At 45.0% G+C, this 24,103-nt stretch overlaps 1 protein-coding gene across 1 annotated transcript in view; it reads right to left on the bottom strand.

The window, feature by feature from the left end:
- Positions 1-1,019: 1,019 nt before the first annotated feature.
- Positions 1,020-24,103, bottom strand: part of LOC117020716 (synaptotagmin-like protein 3) — a 43,093-nt gene continuing 20,009 nt past the window's right edge. The window contains exons 4-6 of the mRNA XM_033103321.1: positions 19,099-19,163; positions 2,651-2,702; positions 1,020-1,215 (exon numbers count right to left, since the gene is read on the bottom strand). Of these exons, the coding sequence (XP_032959212.1) occupies positions 1,020-1,215; positions 2,651-2,702; positions 19,099-19,163 (313 nt within the window). The remainder of the gene's footprint in view (positions 1,216-2,650; positions 2,703-19,098; positions 19,164-24,103) is intronic.

Genomic DNA, 24,103 nt, shown 5'->3' with positions numbered 1-24,103 from the left:
GGGTTAGTTCCACCTCTCAAAGCAGAAGAGAGAAGCAGAAGAGAGAAGAAAAAGGAAGAAAAAACAACAGAAAGAAGATCATTTCCCTCTTCAAGTTCCATCCATCCATCCATCCATCATCCATCCATCCATCATCCATACATCCATCATCCATACATACATACATCCATCCATCATCCACCCATCCCTTCATCCACCCATCCATCATCCATCCATCCATCCATCCACCCATCATCCATCCATCCATCCATACATCCATCCATCCATTCAGTAAATGTACCCTGAGCACATTGGTGCTCAAACAGATTTAAAATCTCAAGGAGAAAGTAGAGCAGGATTTTGAAGGTCACTCCAGGGTCTCAGTTTAAGTTGAAAAAAGAATGTGTATATTTTCTCTCTCTCACCAGCAGATGTGTATACCCTTCTACAGACAGATATAGTTACTCTCTTTCACTCACAGAATAATAATAATGAAAATAATCAAGACCATGCATTTCCACTGCACTTTCCAAGTACCAGCATCGACATTATTTTGTTAGTTCTCACAACAGCCATGGAGGGCAAGCAGACAAGTATGATTATTTCCACCTCCCAGGTGGGAACCCAGGTGATTCCCCCAAAATAATACAGCTCACTTCTTTGGACAAAAATGGTCCTAGTCTACTTTACAGTTGTGCCTACAAACATTCAGAAGACACACACACACACACACACACACATACATTTACACAGGCAACCCCACTTCCACATACATGGGAATTCACCTATATTACCATTTGGACCCCCAGAGAGCCCCAGACACACTGCTGCCTTATCCAGACCCCCACACTCAAGGGCACAGAGCACAGTTAGGGAAGAGAGGCAATGAAAGAAGCAGAGTACAGAGATGGGGTCGTGGGGTGCAGGCAGAAGATGAGTCAGTTGTTAATGCAGATGGTCCAGGGCCCCCAAAGCAGGGTGGCAGGCACACAGACACGGGGCAGGGCTCAGCACTTCCCGACCCCCAGTCGGGCCTTCACTCATGACCCGCTCCAGCCACAGCTGGGTCTCTTTGCAATGAGGGTCTCGGCCCAACCCCCCAGATCCCCTCTCTTCCTCTCCTTCTCCCCCATCCCCTTCCTGGGGAGGCCCACAGAACACATTACCCTGCGAGGGCTGCCGCTGCACCAGCTTTCACTGAGAGGAGGTGGAGTAGGAGGGACCACAGAAATTTTGCTGCCAAGGAAAAATACAAGAACAAGAAGTGGGTTATGAACTATGCGAGTATTAGTCTTACAAATGCACGAGATTCATCATTATCCTATAATTCAAGTCCTCTACCTTTTTTTTTTTTAAATTTCCTCACTTTTTAGCAGAGAGTCCAGCAGCCCTGCTTGGATCTTCTGCTGTGTGCAGGGCATTACTGTCCAGCGTCTGAATGTGGGAACCGAGTAGCGTGCAGACTAGGGTCTGGGCCGTGCACGCTGCCAGTGTGCTGAGCCACAGCTGGCAGGAGCAGAGCCCCACTGTGCAGCCTGGCTGCTGAGCATTCCAGCCCCCACACACGTGCTCCCTGTGGACGTGCATGTCCTCTCAGTGGATATCACACCAGCATAAGTTCCAAAGATGTCATGGATGTAAATTCAACCATGAGAGAAATTAGAACTTTGTGCTAAAAAGAAGTGATGAAAAAAATGGGGGAGTCAAAAATGACAAAGTCCCAAGATTGGAGAAAATCTCATCATGGCCCCCCAAAAATAGTGGCTGGTGGGGAGCTTTCAGTAACACTTTAATAAATTCAGTGCAATCAGGTGTGTGCATTATTGCCAGCGCCGACTGCTAGGTGTTTAGAATTTTGTATGAAGATCACACAGGTCATTCTTCAAGTCCACCAACATTTATTCCACAACTGTCACTACAGTGCCAGGCGCGAGGCAGGATGGTGGAGGTATGAGTGAATCATAAAAGCAAAGGCTGGGTTTAGAATTTCATTTAACATGCCATCAAAAATAACATTTTGGGGGGCGGCCGGATGGCTCAGTTGGTTAGAGCGTGAGCTCTGAACAACAGGGTTGCCAGTTCGATTCCCACATGGGCCATTGTGAGCTGCACCCTCCACAATTAGATTGAAGACAACGGGCTGCTGCTGAGCTTCCAGAGGGGCAGCCGGATGGCTCAGATGGTTAGAGCACGAGATCTCAACAACAAGGTTGCCGGTTCAATTCCCACATGGGATGGTGGGCTGTGCCCCCTGCAACTAAAGATTGAAAATGGTGCCTGGACTTGGACCTGAGCTGCGTCCTCCACAACTAGATTGAAGGACAACGACTTGGAGCTGATGGGCCCTGGAGAAACATAATGTCCCCCAATATTCCCCAATAAAATTTAATTTAAAAAAATATTTTGTTTCTTTATGACATTTCAGGAGAATTTAACAAACCAAAATGTTTAGTGAGAAAATACTATGCTAGCTCCTAGAAGGCTTTTCATAAGAGTCTGGAATCATCTCTGTTTGAATATTTTCCAGGTACTTTATCATTAGGAAAAAAAAAAGTCACATTCCAAAGGAGTGACCTCTGAAAGTCAGGCAGGAAGGAGATGGAAACGTCTTTCAGCAGGTCCACTGTGTTCCGGGAGAGCCCAGGACAGCCTGTCCTTCTACAACACTCACCTCAATTTTTGATAAGATTGCAAAAGCTTTGCTCCAGCTGTGTCATGTTTGCCTGGAAGAGATATCAACAAAGGTCATTAGTAGTAAGAATATGATGCAAATACAGGAAGTAATAAATTAAAGTGATTATTTTTCTAATGTCACTTCTTGCAATTAAAATGGAAGAGACAATTTGGGGGTGATAGAAATGTGCTATAACCAGATTGTGATGACAGTTCCATAACTGTAAGTTTACTAAAAATCATTAAATTATACAGGTGAATTTTATGCTACATAAATTATATTCCATGAAAGCTGTTGCCACACACACACACACACACACACACACACACACACACAGTAAGAGACCATAATTGCCGGGAATGATTGCATTTATTAAAAGTTGAGCTTGGATTAAATTTTCTAAATTGGGAAACTTTGAAAAATAGTTCAGGCTTCCAAGCTTCCATTTGTTCTTCGGAAACATTTCATAATTGAATGACTATATTCCTTTAAATATTCCTTGTTATGAAGATTAAATTAATCTTTTAAAAATATGTAATCCACTTATTTATAGCTATAGAGGTTAATAATTTCCTAAATAGGACTGCATCTGACACAGTACTCTTTTTGTTTCAAGGAAAGGGGATTTATAATGTATTAAGACCCCCAAAATAGAACTTTATGCGTTCAAATTTCAGTGAACACAATGTTTCCTGGCCCAATGCATAGGGAGAGGTCAGCCCACCAAGCCTGGAGGCCAGAGAGCGGAGTCTCCTGCTCAGGGAACTTCCCCAGAGGGCTCCCCGGAGCCCAACACTGAGCCACCAGGCCTGCCATCCTAGGAAGTCTGTCTAGCGCCTAACTTGTGCATTCAGACGGTTTACATCCATTCCAAAGAAAGATTTACGTATTTGCATCATCTCCATAAGACCTAAGGAAGGGCAGGGATAGTAAGGAAATCAGGATGGGCAGGGAAGCCTTTGGGAGTGGGGCAGACAGCGTCCGATATCAAGGCCCAAACCGAAGCCTGGAGACAGCTGAGGGACACAGCTGACCCTCGGCTGCACGGCCCCAGGCCAGGGTCCGTACCTCTGGTGGCCAGCAGGGGAGGCACGGGCCCTGAAATCACCTCTCTGAATCAGTCTACTTGCCCGTGCATATTTTTCTGCGGTTCATGATGGTGTCCACCAGATTCTAAAAGGAGTCTGTGCGCCCCCCTCCCCCATGAAGAAATACTCCCTAAATCAGAACGAAAAGGCTGAGCACTAAACTAGCAGAACCAGCTTGTAATGGTGAATCCCACATGTGCAGGAGCCACCGGAAAGAAAAGGCCAAGGCCAGAAGCAAAAAGATAGTCGCCCGAACTGCATCATGCTGGTTGTGAAAGCAGAGAGAAACACGAGAAGGAGAAAGGAACGAAGATAGCCACACTGTTTATCCGGCCTGTCCTGGGCGAAGCTGGAGGACCCAGGCACAGCGAATCCTGCGGTCCATGCGGTTGGGCTGTGTCAGAGCTCACAGTGGCCGCTGGGCCCTCCTGCTGCCCCTGCCTGCCCCAGCCCTCCCCATATTGACCCTGATTGTTGTGACAGCCTCTCAGAGGCACAGCCAGAGAGTTACAGCAGACGCACTGCCTGAAGCCCTTCAGTGACTCCCTACGCCTGCGAAAGTCCAAACCCCAAGTGGCATTTGTGGGCCCCCCACACCTCACCTGGGCTCACCTCTCCGCCAGGCCCCACACCCCACCTGGGCTCACCTGTCAGACTTGCTTTCCCACGGCCTGCAGGCCTTGTCCTTTGTGTTCCAGCAACACTGAATAGCCTCTCATTACTTACCCTGGGCCTTGTCTACTTACTCCCACTTACCCCTCACTTCATCTTGCGCTAATTGCCCAAGCATTCCTACCTCAGGCCCACATCTCCATCCAGAACCTCAGCTTAGTCCCCCTCTGCCGAATTTCTAAAAACCTCTCCAGAAGTCCAGGGGAAGACCTGGCCCTCCACACGGGCCCGCAAGTGGCTCTGTGCTGCCCCCTGCTGGCTGTGGCAACATTGGGCGTGGCTGCCTGCTCTGTGGGGTGTGTGCACCCGTTTTGTAAAGGTCAAACAGTAAAATGTGTGAGGCTCTGCGCCCCGCAGGGTCTCTGTCCCAAGCACTCTGCTCTGCCCATGTGGCAGCAGCCACAACCTTTCTTTCTTTCTTTCATTCGTTCTCTCTCTCTCTCTCTCTCTCTCTCTCTCTCTCTCTCTCTCTCTCTCTCTTTCCTCCCTTTCTCTCTCCCTCCCTCCCTCCTTCCTTCCCTCCCTTCCTTTCTTTCTTTCTTTTTAAGGAGGGTGCAGCTTACAGTGGACCATGCAGGGATTGAACCAGCAACCTTGGTGCTACCAGCACCATGCTCCAACCAACTAGGCTAACCGGCCACCCCCACAGACAATATGAAAGAGTGGGTGTGTCAGTGTTCCCATAAAACTTGATGGACACTGAAATTTGAATTTCATATACTTTTTATGTGTCACAAATATTATTCTTTTGACCTTTGATCATTTAAAAATGTAAAATCTGGGTGGACGGGTGGCTCAGTTGGTTAGAGTGCGGGCTCCGGGCAATGGGGCTGCAGGTTCGATTCCTGCATGAGACAGCGAGCTGTGCCCTCTGTAACTAGAATGAAGTCAATGAGCTGCCGCTGAGCTCCTGGGTGGCCAGATGGCTCAGTTGGTTGGAGCACGGGCTCTCAACCACAAGGTTGCCAGTTTGACTCCCGCAAGGGATGGTGGGCTGCGCCTCCTACAACTAACAACGGCAACTGGACCTAGAGCTGAGCTGCGCCCTCCACAACTAAGACTGAAAGGACAACAACTTGACTTGGAAAAGTCCCGGAAGTACACACTGTTCCCCAATAAAAGTCCTGTTCCCCTTCCCCAATAAAATCTTAAAACAAACAAACAAAAAAAAACCGTAAAATCCATCCTTAGCTCTCAGGATATACAAAAACAAGCAGAGAGACAGGTTTGGCCCTGGGTCGGAGATTGCCCTGTGTCCCTGCTACTCCAGGTGTGGGCGGTGGCTCCCAGCCAGCACCAGCGGGGAGCTTATCAGCAATGCAGAGGCCCAGACCCAGCCCAGCCCTTCACAACCTCTCACTGAAGTTTCAGAAACTCTGCCCTGTGCTTCTGTCCGATTGGCCGTTTATGTTCATTTTACTTCTTCTATTCTTCTGTTGTTTCTTACCAGAGGCTTCTTCAAAAAGCACTAAATATTGGCTTTTTAACATTTTTTTAAAAAATGCATGCAACTCCTGGGAGGAAATGCTCATAGAAGGATGCCCCTGAAGGTCTCCATAGAGGCAGGTGGCTTGGAAGAAGGGGCCCTGCTGTCCTGCTTGGTGGCTGCCTCATTAGGAAAGTGGCTTTACTGGGGAGCAGCTGTGGGTGGGAGCCTTGGTAAGAAAAAGAGGGTTCCAGGCTGCATTCAGGAAGGCACAGCTGACATTTATTAGCTGCCGACCGTATCAGGTCATCGCCAGATGTCATCCCAATTTTAGAAATGAAAACCAAGGTTCAGGAATATTGTGTAATGGACCCAAAGTCACAAAGCTGACAAAGCTGGCTTTTGCACCCCACTTGCCTATAAAGCTGGGCACAAATAAGGTGGGGTGGGACTGACAAAAACAACATAATAAGGTGGGGTGGATGACAAAAGCAACATGATAATGGTTGGGTGACCGATATGTGGGCTTAATATTCTCTCTCCTTTTGCTCCTCTGTGAAAAATTTCATAATAAAAAGCATGGGGGGGTGGGGTGGGGGTGGAGGTGGAGGAAAACAACCATATATAAACCAATGACCAATTTGCCTGAAAATTCTGTAAGACTTCTGAATTTTATGTTTTCACGCTTGTCATATATATTTAAATCTTCCAGAAACAAGACATGTGCTCCTGTGTTAGAGGCATCCTGTCTTCAGTGCAGCAGCACCCACCATAGCCCTGCTGGGCTCAGCTCTCCGCCCTTCTCTCCTAGCCCCCCACCCCTCTCCCAGCTCCCAGCTCCAGAGCGCACACGAGGTCCTGTCACTCCTTTGCTTGTGACTCACTGCCCATGTGGGTACAACTGAAATGTCCTCTACCAGCATCCAAGGCTATGAGCCGAGTTGTCCTGACCTCTGGCGGCTGCGCAAGTGACCTTATTTGCAGATAGAGTCTTGGCAGATCAAGGTAAAAGGAGGTCATTAGGGTGGGTCCTAATCCACTATGACTGGTGTCCTTATAAAAACGGAAATTTGGGACACTCGGGCAGACATGTACAAAAGGAGGACGATGTGAAGACGGCATCAGACAGCTGAGGCAGAGACGGGAGTGATGTGGGTACAGCAAAGGCTGCCGAGAACTGACAGAAGCTTGAAGAGGCAGGGAAAGAGTCCCTTAGAGCCGGCAGAGGACACGTGGTCCCTGCCACGTGGACTTCAGTCTCCAGAACTGGGAGACAGTATATCTCTGCGCCCAGTTTGCAGCCCAAGGAAAATACTACAGAGGACCTTTGCAGATTCTGTCCCTACCTACCTCTCCGGCATCACTTTTGCCACCCCAGCCCCTTCACAGGTCCTGGTCAAGCCGGACTTCCCACACGCCCCACACCCTCTACTTCTCCCACGCCCCTTCTAGTGGTTTATTCTCTGGGATTCTGCACCTGCCCTCCCCAGGCTGGTTTCTTCGTGGATGCCGTGCACACTTCATTAAAATTCGTCCGACGGCACTGTAACCATTGGACATACGAGCAGGTCTGCCTCCCCCACTACATTGGTGAACATTGGAGGACACGGGCCGCAACGTAGGCATCTCGGTCTCCCGGGCACCTAGCAGAGGGCTTGCCGTGCACAGACGGTGGTTGTAGATACAATAGCAACCAGCACCGTTTAGCAATAACAATAAGCATTCCCTCATGTGAGCGGCACAACCAAATGTGTATGAAAACAAGGTCATCGTTCTTTCACAACTTAGCTTACATATAGTTTCATCCATTCATTCGCATTAATTGAGTGTAATTCACAGGAACTTTGCAGAGATAAGCATACGGGGGACACAACCTCTGCTCATTAGCAGGAGCTTATGGTGCTGTGAGGAGCCATGCAAACTCCACAAGGAGCTGTGGTTTGCAGATCAAAAACCAGTCCTGCAACTGGGGAGATCGTGTCTGTGGCAAGTCGTTATTCATCTATGTACCCATTGCTCGAGCTAAAAGAAATAGGGACAAGGCAACTGATCTCAGATACTCCTACCTACGCCTACACGATGGGTGCCCCTCTCTGGGTTCCGTGGTGACGCCGGTCAAGCACACTAAGTGCCAGCCTCCTACCGCCCCGACAGCAGCTCCTGCAGTAGACGCCCTGCTCTGCTGCCCGTACCCTTCTCTCTGGGTGACATGGTTCATGTGAAAGAGGGCAGAGGGCGGACGCCCTGGAATGCCCCAGTGCAGCTCAGTCAGCCAGCCAAATCCTCTTCTCATGGTGGCCGAGGGGCCTCACATCCTGAACCGTATGGGTTGGTCTTCTTCCAAGACATGACCACTAACTCCCCCTCTTACACTGTCAGGGCCCCCAGCAGCCCTTCATGAAGGAAAGTCATGCACACCCAGACAGCAGTGGAGCTAATAGATAAGGCCGTCGAGCTGAAGGGCGGCCAGCTTACAGCCACGTCTCTGCTGCTGCCCATAGACCGCGGGCAGCACCCTATGTAGGAAAGCATACCCTGGAGCTCCAGGTGTGACCCAGAGTGAAGCACAGTAGGGCTACCTGCAGGGAGCCTCCCTGAGAATTGTGCAGTGTGTTCCTTCCTCAAGATGATTTATGTCCACCCTTAGGGGTTGGTCATAATATATGGCTTTTGTTAGAACAGCACACTTTGTTGCATCTGCCAGAAAAATTATCACAGTAAACACACAAATCTAGGATGTGCATGGCAAGAAAGGTACCCTTTTAGATGTGGCTCCCTTTGTGCAGTGCCCAACCTGCACAACTGTATGTGACAGTCCTGAGAGTTGGCCCGCACTGGAGCTTAAGTATCCTCCAAATGCTGAAAAAAAGGTGAATACAACTAGGGGATGTTAGAAAATTACAGTATGGTTTAGGACAATAAAGTTTTAAACCAATTTTTGGCTTACATATGCAAAATGGAAAAAATTTGACCTAAAAATCCCTTGTCATGTAAAGAATCATCATTTCCTCTCATAAATGGTTTCAGAGCTGGATTCCAGAGGCTTGTTGGGTGTATTTTAATTCTTTATAGAAGTTTGGAGCTTAGATAACACTGGGGCCAAGACACTACACCAGGATGAAAGAAGATAAAATACATGAGTATGAATCAGCAATTAACGCTTTCCAGGAGAACAAAAATTAATAATAAATTTATGATCCTGTTGGCAAGAAGTATCTCCCACCCTGCCACTAGACATTATTCTTCTGCTTAGCTGCATGAGAGAAAATAATTTTTCCCTTAATTAAGCTCCCTCTACTCTATCAGCAGAAATACTGGACAGCTTCATGTGAATAACAACCACTAAGACCTGAGCACTAACTCTTCCACAAAGATATACTTCAGGTTGACAGTAACTGGTCCAGGTGTGTTGAGTACCAGGGACAAAAGGGTATAAACTGCTTTTCAGCATCCTTTGATTTTCTCTAAAAATTGAATGTGGGTTTTAGGAGTTCTCTATCCTAAAGATTCTGGATGTTAATCCTTTATCAGATGTGTGACTTGCAAATAGTTTCTCCCATTCCATGGGTTGCCATTTTACTCTGTTGAAAGTGTCCTTTGATACATAAAAGTTTTTCCAATTTGTCTATTTTTTCTTTTGTGGCTTGTGCCTTCGGTGTCATATCTAAGAAATCATTATCAAAGTCAGTGTCCTCTTTCCCCCTATGTTTTCTTCTAAGAGTGTTATCGTTTTAGGTCTTTGATCCATTTTGAGTCAACTTTGTATATGGTGGTAGGTAAGGGTCCGACTTCATTTTTTTATTTGCGGATATGCAGATTTTTGCAGCACCATTTATGAAAAGATTACCATTTCCCCATTGAATAATATGGGCACCCGTGTCAAAAATCATTTGACCATATATGCAAGAGCCTTATTTTGGGCTCTCCATACTGTCCTATTGGTCTATGTCTGTCTTTTTGCCAGAGCCACACTAGTTGGATTACTATAGCTCTGCAATGAGCTTTGAAATTAAGAAGTGTGGGTACTCCAGGTTTGTTCTCCTTTTTCAAGAAACAAACAAAACACCCAATTCAAAAATGGGCAAAGGACTCGAATAGACATTTAACCAAAGAAGATATACAAATGACCAATAAATCCATGAAAAAATTTTTGACATCACTAATCATTAGAGAAATGCAAACCAACACCACAGTGATACAGCCACGGTGAAAAACAGTATGAAGGTTTCTCAAAAAATTAAAAATAGAGCTACTATATGATCCAGCAATGCCACATCTGGGAAAATATCTAGAGATGAAATCAGGATCTCGAAGAGGTATCTGCACTCCCATGTTTACTGCAGCACTATTCACAATAGCCCAGGCATGGAAACAACTTAAGTGACCATGGACAGATGAATGGATCAAGAAAATGTTATATATACCGTGTTTCCCTGAAAATAAGACCTAGCCGGACAATCAGCTCTAATGCGTCTTTTGGAGCAAAAATTAATATAAGACCAGGTATTATATTATATTATATTATACCTGGAGATATGTGTATGTATATATATATATATATATATATATATATATATATATATATATATATACACTTTTTACTCAGCCATAAAAAGGAAATCCTGCCATTTGCAACAACATGGATGGAACTTGAAGGCATTATGTCAAGTGAAATAAGTCAGACAGAGAAAGACAAATACTGCATGATATCACTTATACGTGGACTCTAAAAACACTGAACTTATAGAAGTAGTGAGTGGAATGGTGGTTGCCAGGGACTGAGGGTGGGGGGGAAATGGGAAATGCTGGTCAAAGGGTACAAACTTTCAGTAGTAAGATGAATAAATTCTGGGGGTCTAATATAGAGCCACCATAGTGACAACAGTTAACAATACTGTATTGCATACTTGCAAGTTGCTATGAGAGTAAAGCAGTAATGTTCTTACCATAACAACAACAAAATAGGGATTATGTGAGGCGAAGGAGGTGTTAACAAACCTTACTATGGTAAATATTTTCATATATATATATATATCAAGTCATTAAAAAAAAAGAATAAATGTCAGGCTTGTCAGACACACACATGCTGATTGAATGATTGAAAACAAAAGAAGACAAAAACCATAATGAGATACCATTTCACACCAATTAGGAGGGCTATCATAAGAAACAAAATAAAACCAAAAACAAGTATTAGCATGAATGTGGAAAAGTTGGAACCCATGTGCATTGCTAGTTGGGAACATGAAATGGGGCAGCCACTACAGAAAAACTGTCTGGCAGTTCCTTAAAAAATTAAGCATAGAATTACCATTTGAAGGCTGGCCCGGTGGCTCAGGCGGTTGGAGCTCCGTGCCCCTAACGCCCAAGGCTGCCAGTTTGATTCCCACATGGGCCAGTGCCAGATGGCTCAGTTGGCTGGAGCGCAGGTTCTCAACCACAAGGTTGCCAGTTCGACTCCTCGACTCCCACAAGGGATGGTGGGCTGCGCCTCCCCACAACTAAGATTGAACACGGCACCTTGAGCTGAGCTGCCACTGAGCTCCCGGATGGCTCAGTTGGTTGGAGAGCGTCCTCTCAACCACGAGGTTGACAGTTTGTCTCCTGCAAGGAATGGTGGGCTGTGCCCCCTGCAACTAGCAACGGCAACTGGACCTGGAGCTGAGCTGCGCCCTCCACAACTAAGACTGAAAGGACAACAACTTGACTTGGAAAAGTCGTGGAGTACACTGTTCCCCAATAAAGTCCTGTTCCCCTACCCCAATTAAAAAAATCTTTAAAAAAAAAGAAAGAAAGAATTACCATTTGAGCCAGCAATTCTATTTCTGGGTATACACACAAAAGAACTGAAAGCAAGGAGTTGAACAGATATTTGTACATCACTGTTCATAGCAGCATTATTTGCAATAGCCAAAAGGTCCAAACCACACAGTGTCTATTAATGGATGAATGGACAAACAAATACGGTGTGTACACGCACAATGGGGTATCACTCAGTCCTACAAAGGAATGAAATTCTGATACACGCTAGAACATGGATGAACCCTGAAGATAAGTAAAATAAGAAAGATACAATATGATTTCACTTATATGAGGTATCTAGACTAATCACTTTCACAGAGACAAAAAGTAGGACGGCTGCCAGAGGCTGGGGGCAAGGGTAATGAGCAGTTATTGTTTAATGGAGACAGAGTTTCAGTTTGGGAAGATGAAAAAGGTCTGGAGACGGATGATTGGTGACGGTTGCAGAATAACGTGAATGCACTGACAGCTACTAAACTGTACACTTAATAATGGTTCAAATGGTAAATGTATATTATGTGCATTTTACAACACAAAAAATGAACGAGGAGTTCTTAACTTCAAAACAATTTATTTGATTTAAGTATATATGTGCCTCGCCTTTTAAAAAATGTATTCGTATATAACGAGATAGTTTAACATCCAATTGTCAAGGTAATTCCCTGGAAACTACCCTAATCAGTAATTTGGTCTAAATATATGAACACATGAATTCTTAATTCAGAAAACCTATTTCACCTTGGTTTCCCACTCTGTTCATTTAAATAGAAAAAACAATGATGGCCATCAAAAAGTTGCTGCATTTTATCAGCTGATAATCTAGAGCAAAGGGGGCAAACTTTTTCCTGTAAAGGGTTAGGTATAGAATTTCAGGCTTTGCCAGCCACACAAATCCTGTTTGCAACTACTCAATCATTGTATTGCCAAAGTGGCCACAGACAAAAAGGGGTGAGCATACTATGTTCTAATAGAACTTTACTTACAAAAGCACGTGGTGGGCCAGATTTGGCCTGAGTGCAATAGTGTGCCGACCTCCAATAGAGCAGGGAGTATTAAGTAAAATAAAATATTGACTAGCCTAATAACTAGCCCACTTAATCATAGATCCCCCTCCAGGCTAAAAGCAACGGATCAAAACCCAAAGAAGCAAGTGGGTACTGAGGTGGTCATACCGTAACACTTCAGGACCCAAGATGTAGGTTGTCTAAGGTGGCCTCATCATCAAGTGGGGGTAACAGGGCACAGAGGCCTGTGGGAGAGGTAGAGACAGATACAGTGGGAACGCTAGGAATCGAGAAAGCCTCAGGGACTCGCCAAGTTCCTGGTGAGACATGTGTGAATATACACATAGTACTGATGTATTCAAACTGCCTTGGGCAAGCTAAGCAATTCAAGTTTGACTTGTTACTATATACAAAGCCAAAAGCATCATGAACTCAAAGGTGACCAGAATCAAAAACCTGTGTCCAAAAGATTATTACCCGGAGAACAAAAGGATTGAAGGTCGAAGTCTTACTCCACAACATAATCATAAACCCTGACTTCACAGTCTCTAAGCAGTGTAAATGGTCCGGTCTGAATATCTGTCCCGGACATGACAAGCAATCCAGTCAGCTGGGACAGTCACCTCTAGGGCACACACTCCCTTTTGTAGGCTGGTGCTCATTTTGTCTTTCTTCTTAAGGAGATTAGTAAGAAGAAAATATTCAACATTTTCTTTTTTTATTTTTCCCCCTTCTTCCGCCTTCCTTCGCCCCCACTCTGGTTCAAGCCGTTGTTTCTCAGTCTAGTTGTGTAGGACACAGCTCCCTGGCCCATGCTGGTATCATGAGCCTTGTACTCCTCACCCCACCTCCCCCAGGCAGTCGGTCACCGGTCGTGAGTCGGCCGCTCACAGCAGCTCACGGCAGCCTGGCTGCCAGCCACTCACGCTGGCCACCGGCACATGGCTCATAGCGGCACGCGGTAACCCACGGCAGCACACAGCAGCCCACGGCAGCCCATGGTAGCCCATGGCCACTCATGCCGACCCTCAGCTGCTCATGCAACCCAATTCCATATAAAGCTGTTGTTCACAATCTTAGCTGTAGAGGGCGCAGCTCACTGGCCCATGTGGGAATCGAAGGGGCGACCTTGGCATTAGGAGCACCGCGCTCCATCCACCTGAGCCACTGGGCTGGGCCCCAACATTTTCTTTAAAATAAGACAAAAACACATACAAAACTTTATGTCTGGGAAATAGACATGCTTTCATAAAGAAACCCTCTCCCGAAAGTAAACACACAATCGAGGCACTCGGTTTGTAACTCACAGAAAGGTTTACTAAACCATCCCTGTAGAGTCATCTGTAGAATTCCAGGAGTGGGAGTTCTTTACTGAGCCATCAAGTAGACAGGAAATAAAGGCAGGGCCTGGAGACAGAGTCACTAATATGTACTTGTAGCTATTTCTCTTAATTCATGGCCCTGAATGTTTCAAGCTCATACAGCCAGTCAGATGCTGTCCCGATGGCTCTGAGATCAGATGGACTGTATCCTAGCTGCCCGTGTAGAATAAAACTCTGCAGTCACTTGAAGACTAAATAACATTTACTACAGGGAGGAGGCAATAAACATTATTTTCCTTCATAATTATTAGACACAGTAGCATCCTGGTGAATTATATAATCGATCACTGAGACCATTATCAGAGGTCATGCTAAGGTACAGCCTTCTTAAATTATTTTATTTCCCCAATTACTAACAATAAAGTGAAAGTCACAATAGATTGTTTACATATTACATTTAACCATGTTTAACTTGAAGAAGTATTAGTATTAAAAATAGAAACATTGTCATCTTTTTACTTTTAAGCTCAAATATATCAAGCAATAAAATGTGGTTGTAATAAAATATGTGCATTTACAGCAAGGAGCCAGAAGAGGGCACTATCTTCATATGCTTAGCAGATACCGAAAGAATAGTAAAGGTGGGTTTTTCATTTTGTTTTCTAGTTACTAGTGATTTAGAAAATGTCCATTGTAATTTTTTATTAACTTTGCTACTTTACCAGTGGCTCCAAAACTTCAAATGCATAAAAATAATGACTTGGGGACTTGCTAAATATACACTCATGGGCCCCACCTGGTCCCACTGAGTCAGGAATACTGAATTTAAAATAGCTCTCAGCTGATCCTGGAGCAGAGGTCCCAGAAGCCACAGTAAGAGTACTCTGTGTGGGGATTGCCCAATGCATAGGGTGGGGGTGAGAGTGTGTGGGGGGAGGGGCAGGAGGTGACAGTGGCAGAATGGCCAGGGAGCTGCCTAAAGAACAGGAATGATACTAACATGTTAACAATAAATTAACTTTCTCAGAGTGAAGTCACAGTATTTTTAACGTTACTTGTTATGCTTGTCTTCATTTCTCAATTTTTAAAATGAATATATATTACTTTTACGTTCAGAACAGTCACAAATGTAATTTGAATGACGTTTGAAGGACTAAATGGGGCCAGAGTGTGGTAAGAGGGCATCTCGCGTGCCCTGTCAGATAGTGCAAATGAGCACACCCTTCCTAAGGGTAATTTGTCACACATGTCAAGCCTTTCAAGTGTTCGTACGTTTGGCCAGTTGCTCTTCTAAGAAGCTATCTGAAGGAAACAAACCGAGATGCCAAGATACCTATACAGGATGTTCCTCACAGAGTTTTCTGTCATATGAAAATTTAAATATGATACTCACTGACAAGAGGGAACCTGTTGAATAAGTGGTAGCACATCCATCTGAGGTATTTTATGCAGTTGTTGATACATGCTGGAAGAAGTCTTAATAGCGTAGGGAAGTTTATGCTAAATTGAATTTTAAAAGCAAGACAGAAACCTATATATAGTCTGATCACAGATACAATCGATGATTCTTACCTCCTGATAGTCAGTCCCCTCCCACCCTTTGTAGAGTTGGCGGGTGTGACCATAGGATGTAGCAGAAATGACAGGGTGTGACTTCTGAAGCCAGGTCATAAAAGATATTGATGGAGAGAGAAAGTAGAAAGTAGAATAGAGGTTTTAGGGGCTTCGTGGAGTTGGGGGAAGAGGGGTGGGGGGCTATTGCTCAATGGGGACAAGAGCTTCTGATTGGGATGGTGAGAAAGTTCTGGGGATGGATGGCAGTGATGCTTGCACAACAATGTGAATGTATTTAATGCCATTGAACTGTACAGCTAAAAATGGTAAATTTGTTGGGGGCGGCCGGTTAGCTCATTTGGTTATAGCACAAGCTCTTAACCACAAGGTTGCCGGTTTGATCCCCACATGGGCCAGTGAGCCGCGCCCTCCACAACTAGATTGAAACAACTACTTGACTTGGAGCTGATGGGTCCCGGAAAAATTCACTTAAAATAAACAAAAGTTTTTTAAAAATCTTTTTTTAAAAAAAGGTATATTTGTTATGTATATTTTACCACAATAAAAAAATTTTTTAAAGGTATAATAGCAGGGCTCTGCCTTTGTTTCTCTTGGGTCACATGGTGGAAGCCAACTGTCTAGTCGTGAGGACACTCAAGCAGCCAGGAGAGATCTGGGTGTGGAGGATCCCAGGCCTGCTGACAACAGCTGCACTAACTGTCTGGGTATGCGCATGAGCCCGAGAATGCAGATCTACAGCCCCAGGCGAGACTTCAGCTGAAGACAGCAACCATATGAAATAATGTGAATTGTTTTAAACCGCTAAGTTTTAGAGGAATTTGCGACCTACTAATAGATAACTAATAGCACAGAAAGAAGCACAGATGTGAGCTGTCTCCTACCCTTTCGTGGTTTAAACCACCATCTTGTTTTTCTAGCCTCCACTTAGGATGTAGAAGGCTGAAAAGAGCCTAGTTCACATCACTGCAACAAAACCATGAGATAATATGCAGATTCACAACCTTTCTTGGACATGCAGAGAGCTGAGGTTGCAGCTGGCTCCCTATTAGGGCCTCTGGGTGGGGGGTGCTGGGGGGAGACCAGAGTCGGGAGGAGAGGGAGGGGTTGGCTCCTTCCTGCTGGCCTGTGTTCCTGTCACTATCCACTCAGCAGTGGCTCTGCCTGGGTGGCGTCTTCTCCCTGCAGTTACCACCTCTGTGTTCCCTCAGGGTTCCCTTTTCCTCCTTCCAGTCCTCCAAAGAAAGTTAAATTCTCTTTGTTCAGATCACCACCTGGTTTCCTAACTGGCCCTCAACTGATACAACACACAAATTCAATTCAGCTCAATTATTGTGCCAGATTCTCTTGAGGGGCACAGACGTAAGTAAGACAGAGCTCCCGCTAAGGTCCAGATCACCCTTCCCCCATCTGACCTTGACTGCCTTTCCCGACTGTCTCCTACCAACCCCCACCTCAGCTGCGTGTGGTCCCAGCACAGCACTCTCCTGCCTCTGTTCACGCTCTGTGAGCCCAACTCGACTGAAATCGGACACTAAGCAAATGAGACACCTGGCGTTTGAGGGAGCACTGTAGAGGGGGAAGGATTTGGCTTTTTGTTGTTGGTTTGTTTTGCCCCCCAAAAGAATGATTTATGCTTAGGCTGTCTTTCCGTACTCTGGTGGGTTCTCTGCTTACTGATGGTTTCATTCTTGTAGAAAGTCACTGGACAAGAAAGAGAAAGTCAGGAGGTCAGTCTCATTTCTTTCCTTCTCCGCTTCTTACCTCAAGTGAGCCACCTTAGGAAAGGAAGCGAGCTGAAGAGATGGCAGGATGACAACGTGTATGCGAGCACGCACGCACGCACACGGGAGCGCACACACGTGTCCTGGCGTGCACGTTAATTTACCTAACTGATACAAGGATACGAAAACTTCCAAAAAGGTAATTAAAAAAAACTCCAGGTAATGTCTTCACGGTGCAGGTACTGAGAAATAACAGGAATTTCATTCCCACAGTCTTATTGCTTGTGAGCTAGAAGTGAGTGAAAAAAAATGCGAATCTATCTACCACCTGAAGATGGTAGCGTCCCCTCCAGCAAAAAACCTATTTTAAAAGAAACAAAACAAAGCAACAAAACTTACAGAGAAAGACACCAGGGTGCCAGTGCTCTGCCCAGACTACGCACTAGATGGCGCCAACAGCAAAAACTGATACTTGGAGGAGGGAAAATCCTTGGCTATGCTAATGGTTTGTGCTCCAAAAGGCCCCCGTACATATACAGACATGCAATATATCTGGACGGACAGTATTTAGGGAAAAAAGTGTTCACAAGGCTGGTGGGGGGCAGGAGAGAGGGCAGGCATGAAAAGGGGTTGAGAAACCCTCATCTAATGAAATCACACACACAACTTGCTGCCTTCTTTTTGCTCAAGCGCTCCCATTAGCGGTATCTTTTCCTCTAGATTTATAATAAATGCAGCAGAAACATTGTTTTTTCTTGAGCAAGAAGAGTCAGGAATAGAATCTAGGTGAGAATTTAATCCACTGAATACAGACCTTGGTTACCAGCGTCTTTCATAAAAGCTGAGCGCTAACTCTTAATCCAATCTTCCTTTGTTTGCCAACACATTTTTGGTTGATGCTAAATAGCTTATATCTCTACCTCAAACTGTCACTCTTTCCAGGAAAAAAAAAAAAGTGTTTCGAGCCACCCCCTTCCCTCTGGGTCAGTCTGGGCTCCCTTGTCACACATCGCAGAGTTCAGGTGCCAGCCGTTACCACATAGACACGTGTGACTCACAGAGCTTGCTGGCCCCAGTTTGTTTTGAGGACACATGTGTACCCCTGATAAGTTACTCTCTTACCGGTACCACTCACTCCCTTTGACATGGCCCTCCTGTAGCCAAAGCACAGCAAATGCTCTCCGTGGTCCCAGCTACCGATCACACCATTACATCAACTTTGCAAATATTTGGTAAGACATTTCTGGCATACAGACCATGGAACACACACTTCCACTCATGTAATCACAACATGTGCTCACATCCTCATCGTCTGCTCAGTTCTAATGTGATCCACTTGCTGTGGTCTCCAGGTATTCATGCAATCATTTTGATCAAGTACCATGAACAAGGTTTTGTGCTTGGTGCTGTAAGGGGCTAACACGATTTCAAAGCACAGTCCCTGCTTGTGGAGAGAAAGAGAAGTGCACAAATAATGATATAGCCTAAGGCTCTGTCAACAGTGCTGGAAGGGATGTACGGACCAGAGCTGCTGCTGTTTCGGAGGAGGGAGACACCACTCCCAGAAGCAGGAAGTCAGGGAAACTTCACGTCAACAGGTGGATTTCAGCAGGGAGAAATGGGGGTAGAGAGGGAGGTGCCACACGCAATGGTGGGGAATAGCAGGAGGCCAGGGGCAGAGGCAGGAAAGCAAAAACAAATGGGCCAGAGGAGGGGGTGAAGGCCCACCTACCTCGTCCTTACAGTTTTTTTTTTTAGATTCGAAAGTCTGAACTAAATATTTTAAAACTAGGAATATATCATTTTACTTTAGCAACGATTTGAAGAGCATTTACCTTCAGTTGGAAATTTCTTGGCTCGTTCCTCAAAGAACCATTCTCCAGTTTTTATTTTCACATTTCTGAAAAACAAACAGAAAGGAAGCCTCAGCTAGACATAGCTGCATTGGGCTCATTAGAGGTACTTAGATAGTATCACAAAATATTAGTCTTGAAAGGGACCTCAGAGTTCGGATGACTGACCCAGCCCCTAACTTTACAGATTTCCCAGAGAGGTGGAGGGATGTGACTGGTTAGCAGCCAAGCAGGGGACGTCTACTTGGGTGTATTTTACTTTATATATATGTACTACGTATACATAATATATATGTATTAACCTGTGCGTGTGCCCAACCTGCAGTAAGTACTTAATGTTTTCTGAATAAACAAGGAGCAACAAAATTGCTACCAAAGGAATCAATTTAGTAGAGTATACAGATGTTATATTATAAAGTTGTACCCCTGACATTTATATAATGTTAGTAATCAATGTCACCCCAGTAAATTTAATTAAAAACTAAAACATAATAATTTATCATGGTTTTTTTGTGGGAAGCAATAGCATGAAGGAATAGCTACCAAAAAAAAAAAAATTCAATGCTATTTGCTAAGAGGAAGGTCATCCTTAGTTTAGTTTCAGGTGAGTTTAAGTTAAGCACGTTTACCAAGAGCCCGCAGAGAAGGTGCCTGGGATGAGTGTGCTTCAGTGGAGATTCGGGGACCGGGGTCCTAGTGGACCACACGAGAAACCCGGGAGATGACTTAGCCAGCTGGTCTGAGAGCGGCTCCCTACGGCAGGACTACATCTCCCTCCTTCTTAGTCCCACAGAGAGCAGCGGAGGCGGGGGCACTTTTACAGGATCACTGCTTGAAAGCGAAGTCCTAAAGTATGTTTTACTCTTGACAGTCCCCAAATTCCTGGAGAAACCACCCTCAACCTCAAAGAACCTGAGAAAGTTAGAACTATTAATATCCTTTTAGGATGTAAAAAGGTCAACGCACCATTCTTATCAATTGTTCATACCCGAAATAGTAATATGCCACAAACGTGTCAATTCCTTGGTTATGTAAACTTAAGAAAAATTAAAACTTCAACTCATGGGAAATTCTCTTTTATTAAAGTATTTACTGAAAGAAACCCTCATTAGGTTCTTTTAGGCAGGCTCTCTACAAACTCAAGTGGAGTTTTCAAACTTAACGCTTACAAACGCGGTCAGTGTACGTAAATTCACAAATAAATGCCAATCCACACGTTATTTAAGAAACAGCCTATCATTGCCTATGAAGTTCTAATGTTTCTCAGAGACAGCAACCAACTTCCTCCCCTTCATCTGGTTGTTAGAAACTGTTGTATTCTCTGATTAGTATGCAAATGATTATTTCTAGTGCTTAGTAACTAGAACAAGGAAATCATACACAGCACATTTATAAAATCTGATAATCAGTCACTGCCAAGCAGAGCCAATATATACCAAGTGCAACTGTGACTATGACTTAGATAGGGAAATGTTTGCAGCCATAAAACCAGAAACTCCAATGTCTAATCTACTAAATTGAAGAAGAACTCGGCATCTGAACAGAAGTTTCCCCTGAAGTAAAGCAGAGGGTCAAAACCCAGGGGAAGTTTGCATAGATTAAAGGGGTGGTGAATTCACGCTCCTTTGAGGTGTCACATCTCCTAGTTGTTCTATTTCTGAGGATGCCTTTTCTGTCCTTTCAAGCCGGACAACGTCTAACCGTTAGATGAGGGGAGTAGATAGCAATATCCATGGTGGAAACAAGAAGGCCTCCCTCTGATAAATCAGCTTCACTTCCTGGGGTTTGTTTCCTGATGGTGGTGACCCGTCTCAGTGAATTCCTCTCTCACACTCTTCAGCTCATTACCCTCGTAGCCAAAAGCATTCATATACCACACAGGCCTGGAGATGGGGAGAGGTCTCAGACTGGAAAAGAGATCAGAGCAGCTAAGAATTCAGCAACAAGTCAAACCATGACCCTGTCTGTAGTCAGCTGAGCTGGCCGGACCACAGGGCCACCACTGCGAAGTAAACACACACACAATCACGAAAAATGGTTAAGGGGAGGAGGGCGAGGAAGGGGAAAACGCCTGAGTAAATTGCCGAAGCAGATTATTACCAAGTCCTCCTCTGGTCCCAGTTTCAGAACCTACACAAGAAACAGATAAATTAAAGACTAGCCACCTAATGCTAGTCATCTAATGTGCTCACCTCAGCATCTCACTGAATCCCAACTGATCACCTGTGAAGTTCAAGCGGGAGCTTATTTGTCATGGACAGATTTGGACACAAACTCGCAAGTCTCTTGAGCTCATCTGTGATTAAAGAATGGAAGGGTAAAAACACCACAGTCCTAAACCAGATGACGACCAGCACTTTTTGCATTTGAGTCTGTTTCCTTTCAAAACTAGATTTGAGCGGGATCTTAAATAATTCTTGCAGAATCAGCCATTTCATGAGCAGTTGTTCTCTAATACGGTTATTCCCTAATACTCCCATAAGGGCTCCCTGCTAGCACAAATCCCAAGTTTTCAAGGGAACACCTTTTATCGGTCACGTTGTCTAGGACAGAGGTGAGCAGACCTTGCAGTGGTGGCACCCGCAGTGTCTCTGTCCTCGTTAGGGCCAACACAGGGTAGCCTGACTCACAGTAACCAAAGGAAGCATTTCTTATTTCTTCCCAGACAATTAATCAGAATCTGGCTATGAAAGCTTCTCGGAACACTTTCTGAGCTCAGTAATAGTTAATGCTTTTACGTGTCTCAAGCAGAATCATGACTTGTTTGCATAACATATTTTCAGTCAATTGGCAAATACATCTCGAAAAGCGAACGCCAGGGTGATGGAGAAAGCAGAAGATCTTGTCAGGAGTCCTGAGTTCTTTCAGTGGCTGACCTTTCCACTAACCCTGCATGAGGATCACTGTAATTATAACTGGTGCCTAGAGCCTCTTAATAAACTTCTGGAAATTCCAGTGTCCATTTTCATAGCCTTGAACTCGGCTAATGCTGTCATTTTATTAGCACATGAGGAATAACTATTGAAAGAACTTTGCAAATTCTAGCATACACACGTTCAACATAATGATGAATGGACGACCCTACTGGAAAGATAGTTGGACCTCATCACTATGAACAAGGCCAGTGAGCCAAATAGGCCTCTTGGAAGCATTTTTATTTTGCATCCAGATTACTGGAATCTGCAGATGGTCAAGGTGTCCATGCTTCAACCTCCCCAAAAAGTCGGTATGATGTCCCTAGAGTTGCTCATGTGCTTTTCCACCATTCAACGCACTCAGGTGGAAAACTGGTCTGTATAGTCAGGATTCTTTGAATGCCTAAAGAAGCACATTTCCTGTGTAGAGCTGCTCTCCAACCAGTGCCCTGACGGCTGGCTCTTCAGACACACAAGCTGCAAAGACTCCAAATGAAGAAGCCAAAGTCTGTAAAACTGAGCTCAGCCTACGTGCTGTGTGCTAGCTTGTCCAGCCGTGAGGCAATGCCCAGCTGAATAAAACGGCCCTGCGCATGCATCCGTCGAAAACCGTTCCACTCCACATAATCCTCAGTCTAAGATGGTTTTCAGTCACAGAGCAAACTAGTGAGTTTTTCCACCAGCTCAGTTGATCTGATTTCAACGTTCTTACAGGAAAAAAAGACTTATTGTTGTGATTATCTCCTAGGTAACTGGGAGAGGAGTCAGAGCACTGAGATGAAGATAAAGAAATGATTTTATCGAGCTGCTACCACTACTTCATGCAAAACATTGATAACTCTCCTTTCCTTGATCTCAGAGAGAGACGGGTCCCCTCTGTGTCATACTCGGTGCCGTATTCACAGCCCAAGCGCGATGGAGGCTTATGGCAGGGGCCAGAGAACCTATGTGGGTTGGTGAATGAATGAGTATCCCACGTCTGCAGGGAGCACCCTGAGACTTGGAGGGATAAGGTGGGGCCCAACATAGGCAGAGCCCTGGTGACAGTGTGCGTCATGCCCTCTAAACATGTAGGGTGGGCTCACAAACTCAGGCTCCCGGTAGAAACTGTAAATGAGGAGAGTGGGCTGGATGTGAGACAGCAGGGAGGGGTGGGTGCCATGGCGACGTGGAGAACCGAGGCCCTGTTTTAAGGCATTAAATGATAAATATTAGACATCACACAGGCAAAAAAAAAAAAAAAAAGCCTATGGGCTGTCTGCACTCTGTTGGCCATGGGTTTATGATTCTTGGTTTGTTATACCAGATAACTAGTCAACGAAAAAAGACACATACTGCAGCTAGACAGAGCTGAACTTGTTAAGGTCTTGACAATAAAAATCAGGTTAGATGCTGTGCTTTACTCCGTCTTCTCCATAGATCTAAGAAGGGATCCGCCAGCACTGAAGGGGCCATAGAAGGGGCAAAGGACACGGAGCACCTCCTCCCTGTCGGCAAAACCTCAGCCCAGATGTCTGAGAGGCAGCCGAGACCCTGTGACATGATGCCACAGGCAGGAGAAACGGAGTCCTGAAGCCCAGGGACACGCTTACCCTGTATGTTCATTATTGGGGGGGAACAGGGAAAGTTCCAGAAAACAGTCTTCAAAAACATTTAAGACCCACCTCCAAGAAAAGGAAACAGAAAGACATACGGAAAACCCCAGCTGAAGCAAAGAGACAACAGACTGGAATAAAGGAATATTTAGGAAATTAACAACACAAAAGCAGAACGGGAAGAGTAGAATTGAGTCTGGGAAGTTCAATCAGTGAGCCTGATATGAGAGATGCTTTCCCAGAACATGACATAAAAAGAAAAAGACATTAAACATTGAAAGTGAAGATAATACAAATGGAGGATAGAGAATGAGGCCAACCTACATATGAAAAGTTATCCCGCAAGAAGCCAGGGCAAGTGGCAGACAAGAATAATGCGAATATGCAGACCTGATTAAAGAAAATGGTACTGAGTCAAGAAACAAGCAAACCCCACTTCAAACCTATTAGTGGCTATTATCAGGGAAAAAAACAGAA

This window comes from Rhinolophus ferrumequinum, chromosome 3 (genome assembly GCF_004115265.2).
Source record: "Rhinolophus ferrumequinum isolate MPI-CBG mRhiFer1 chromosome 3, mRhiFer1_v1.p, whole genome shotgun sequence".
Taxonomy (NCBI): Eukaryota; Metazoa; Chordata; class Mammalia; order Chiroptera; family Rhinolophidae; genus Rhinolophus; species Rhinolophus ferrumequinum.
Note: the sequence above shows the minus strand (reverse complement) of the source record. Positions and strands in the feature narration are given on the sequence as shown.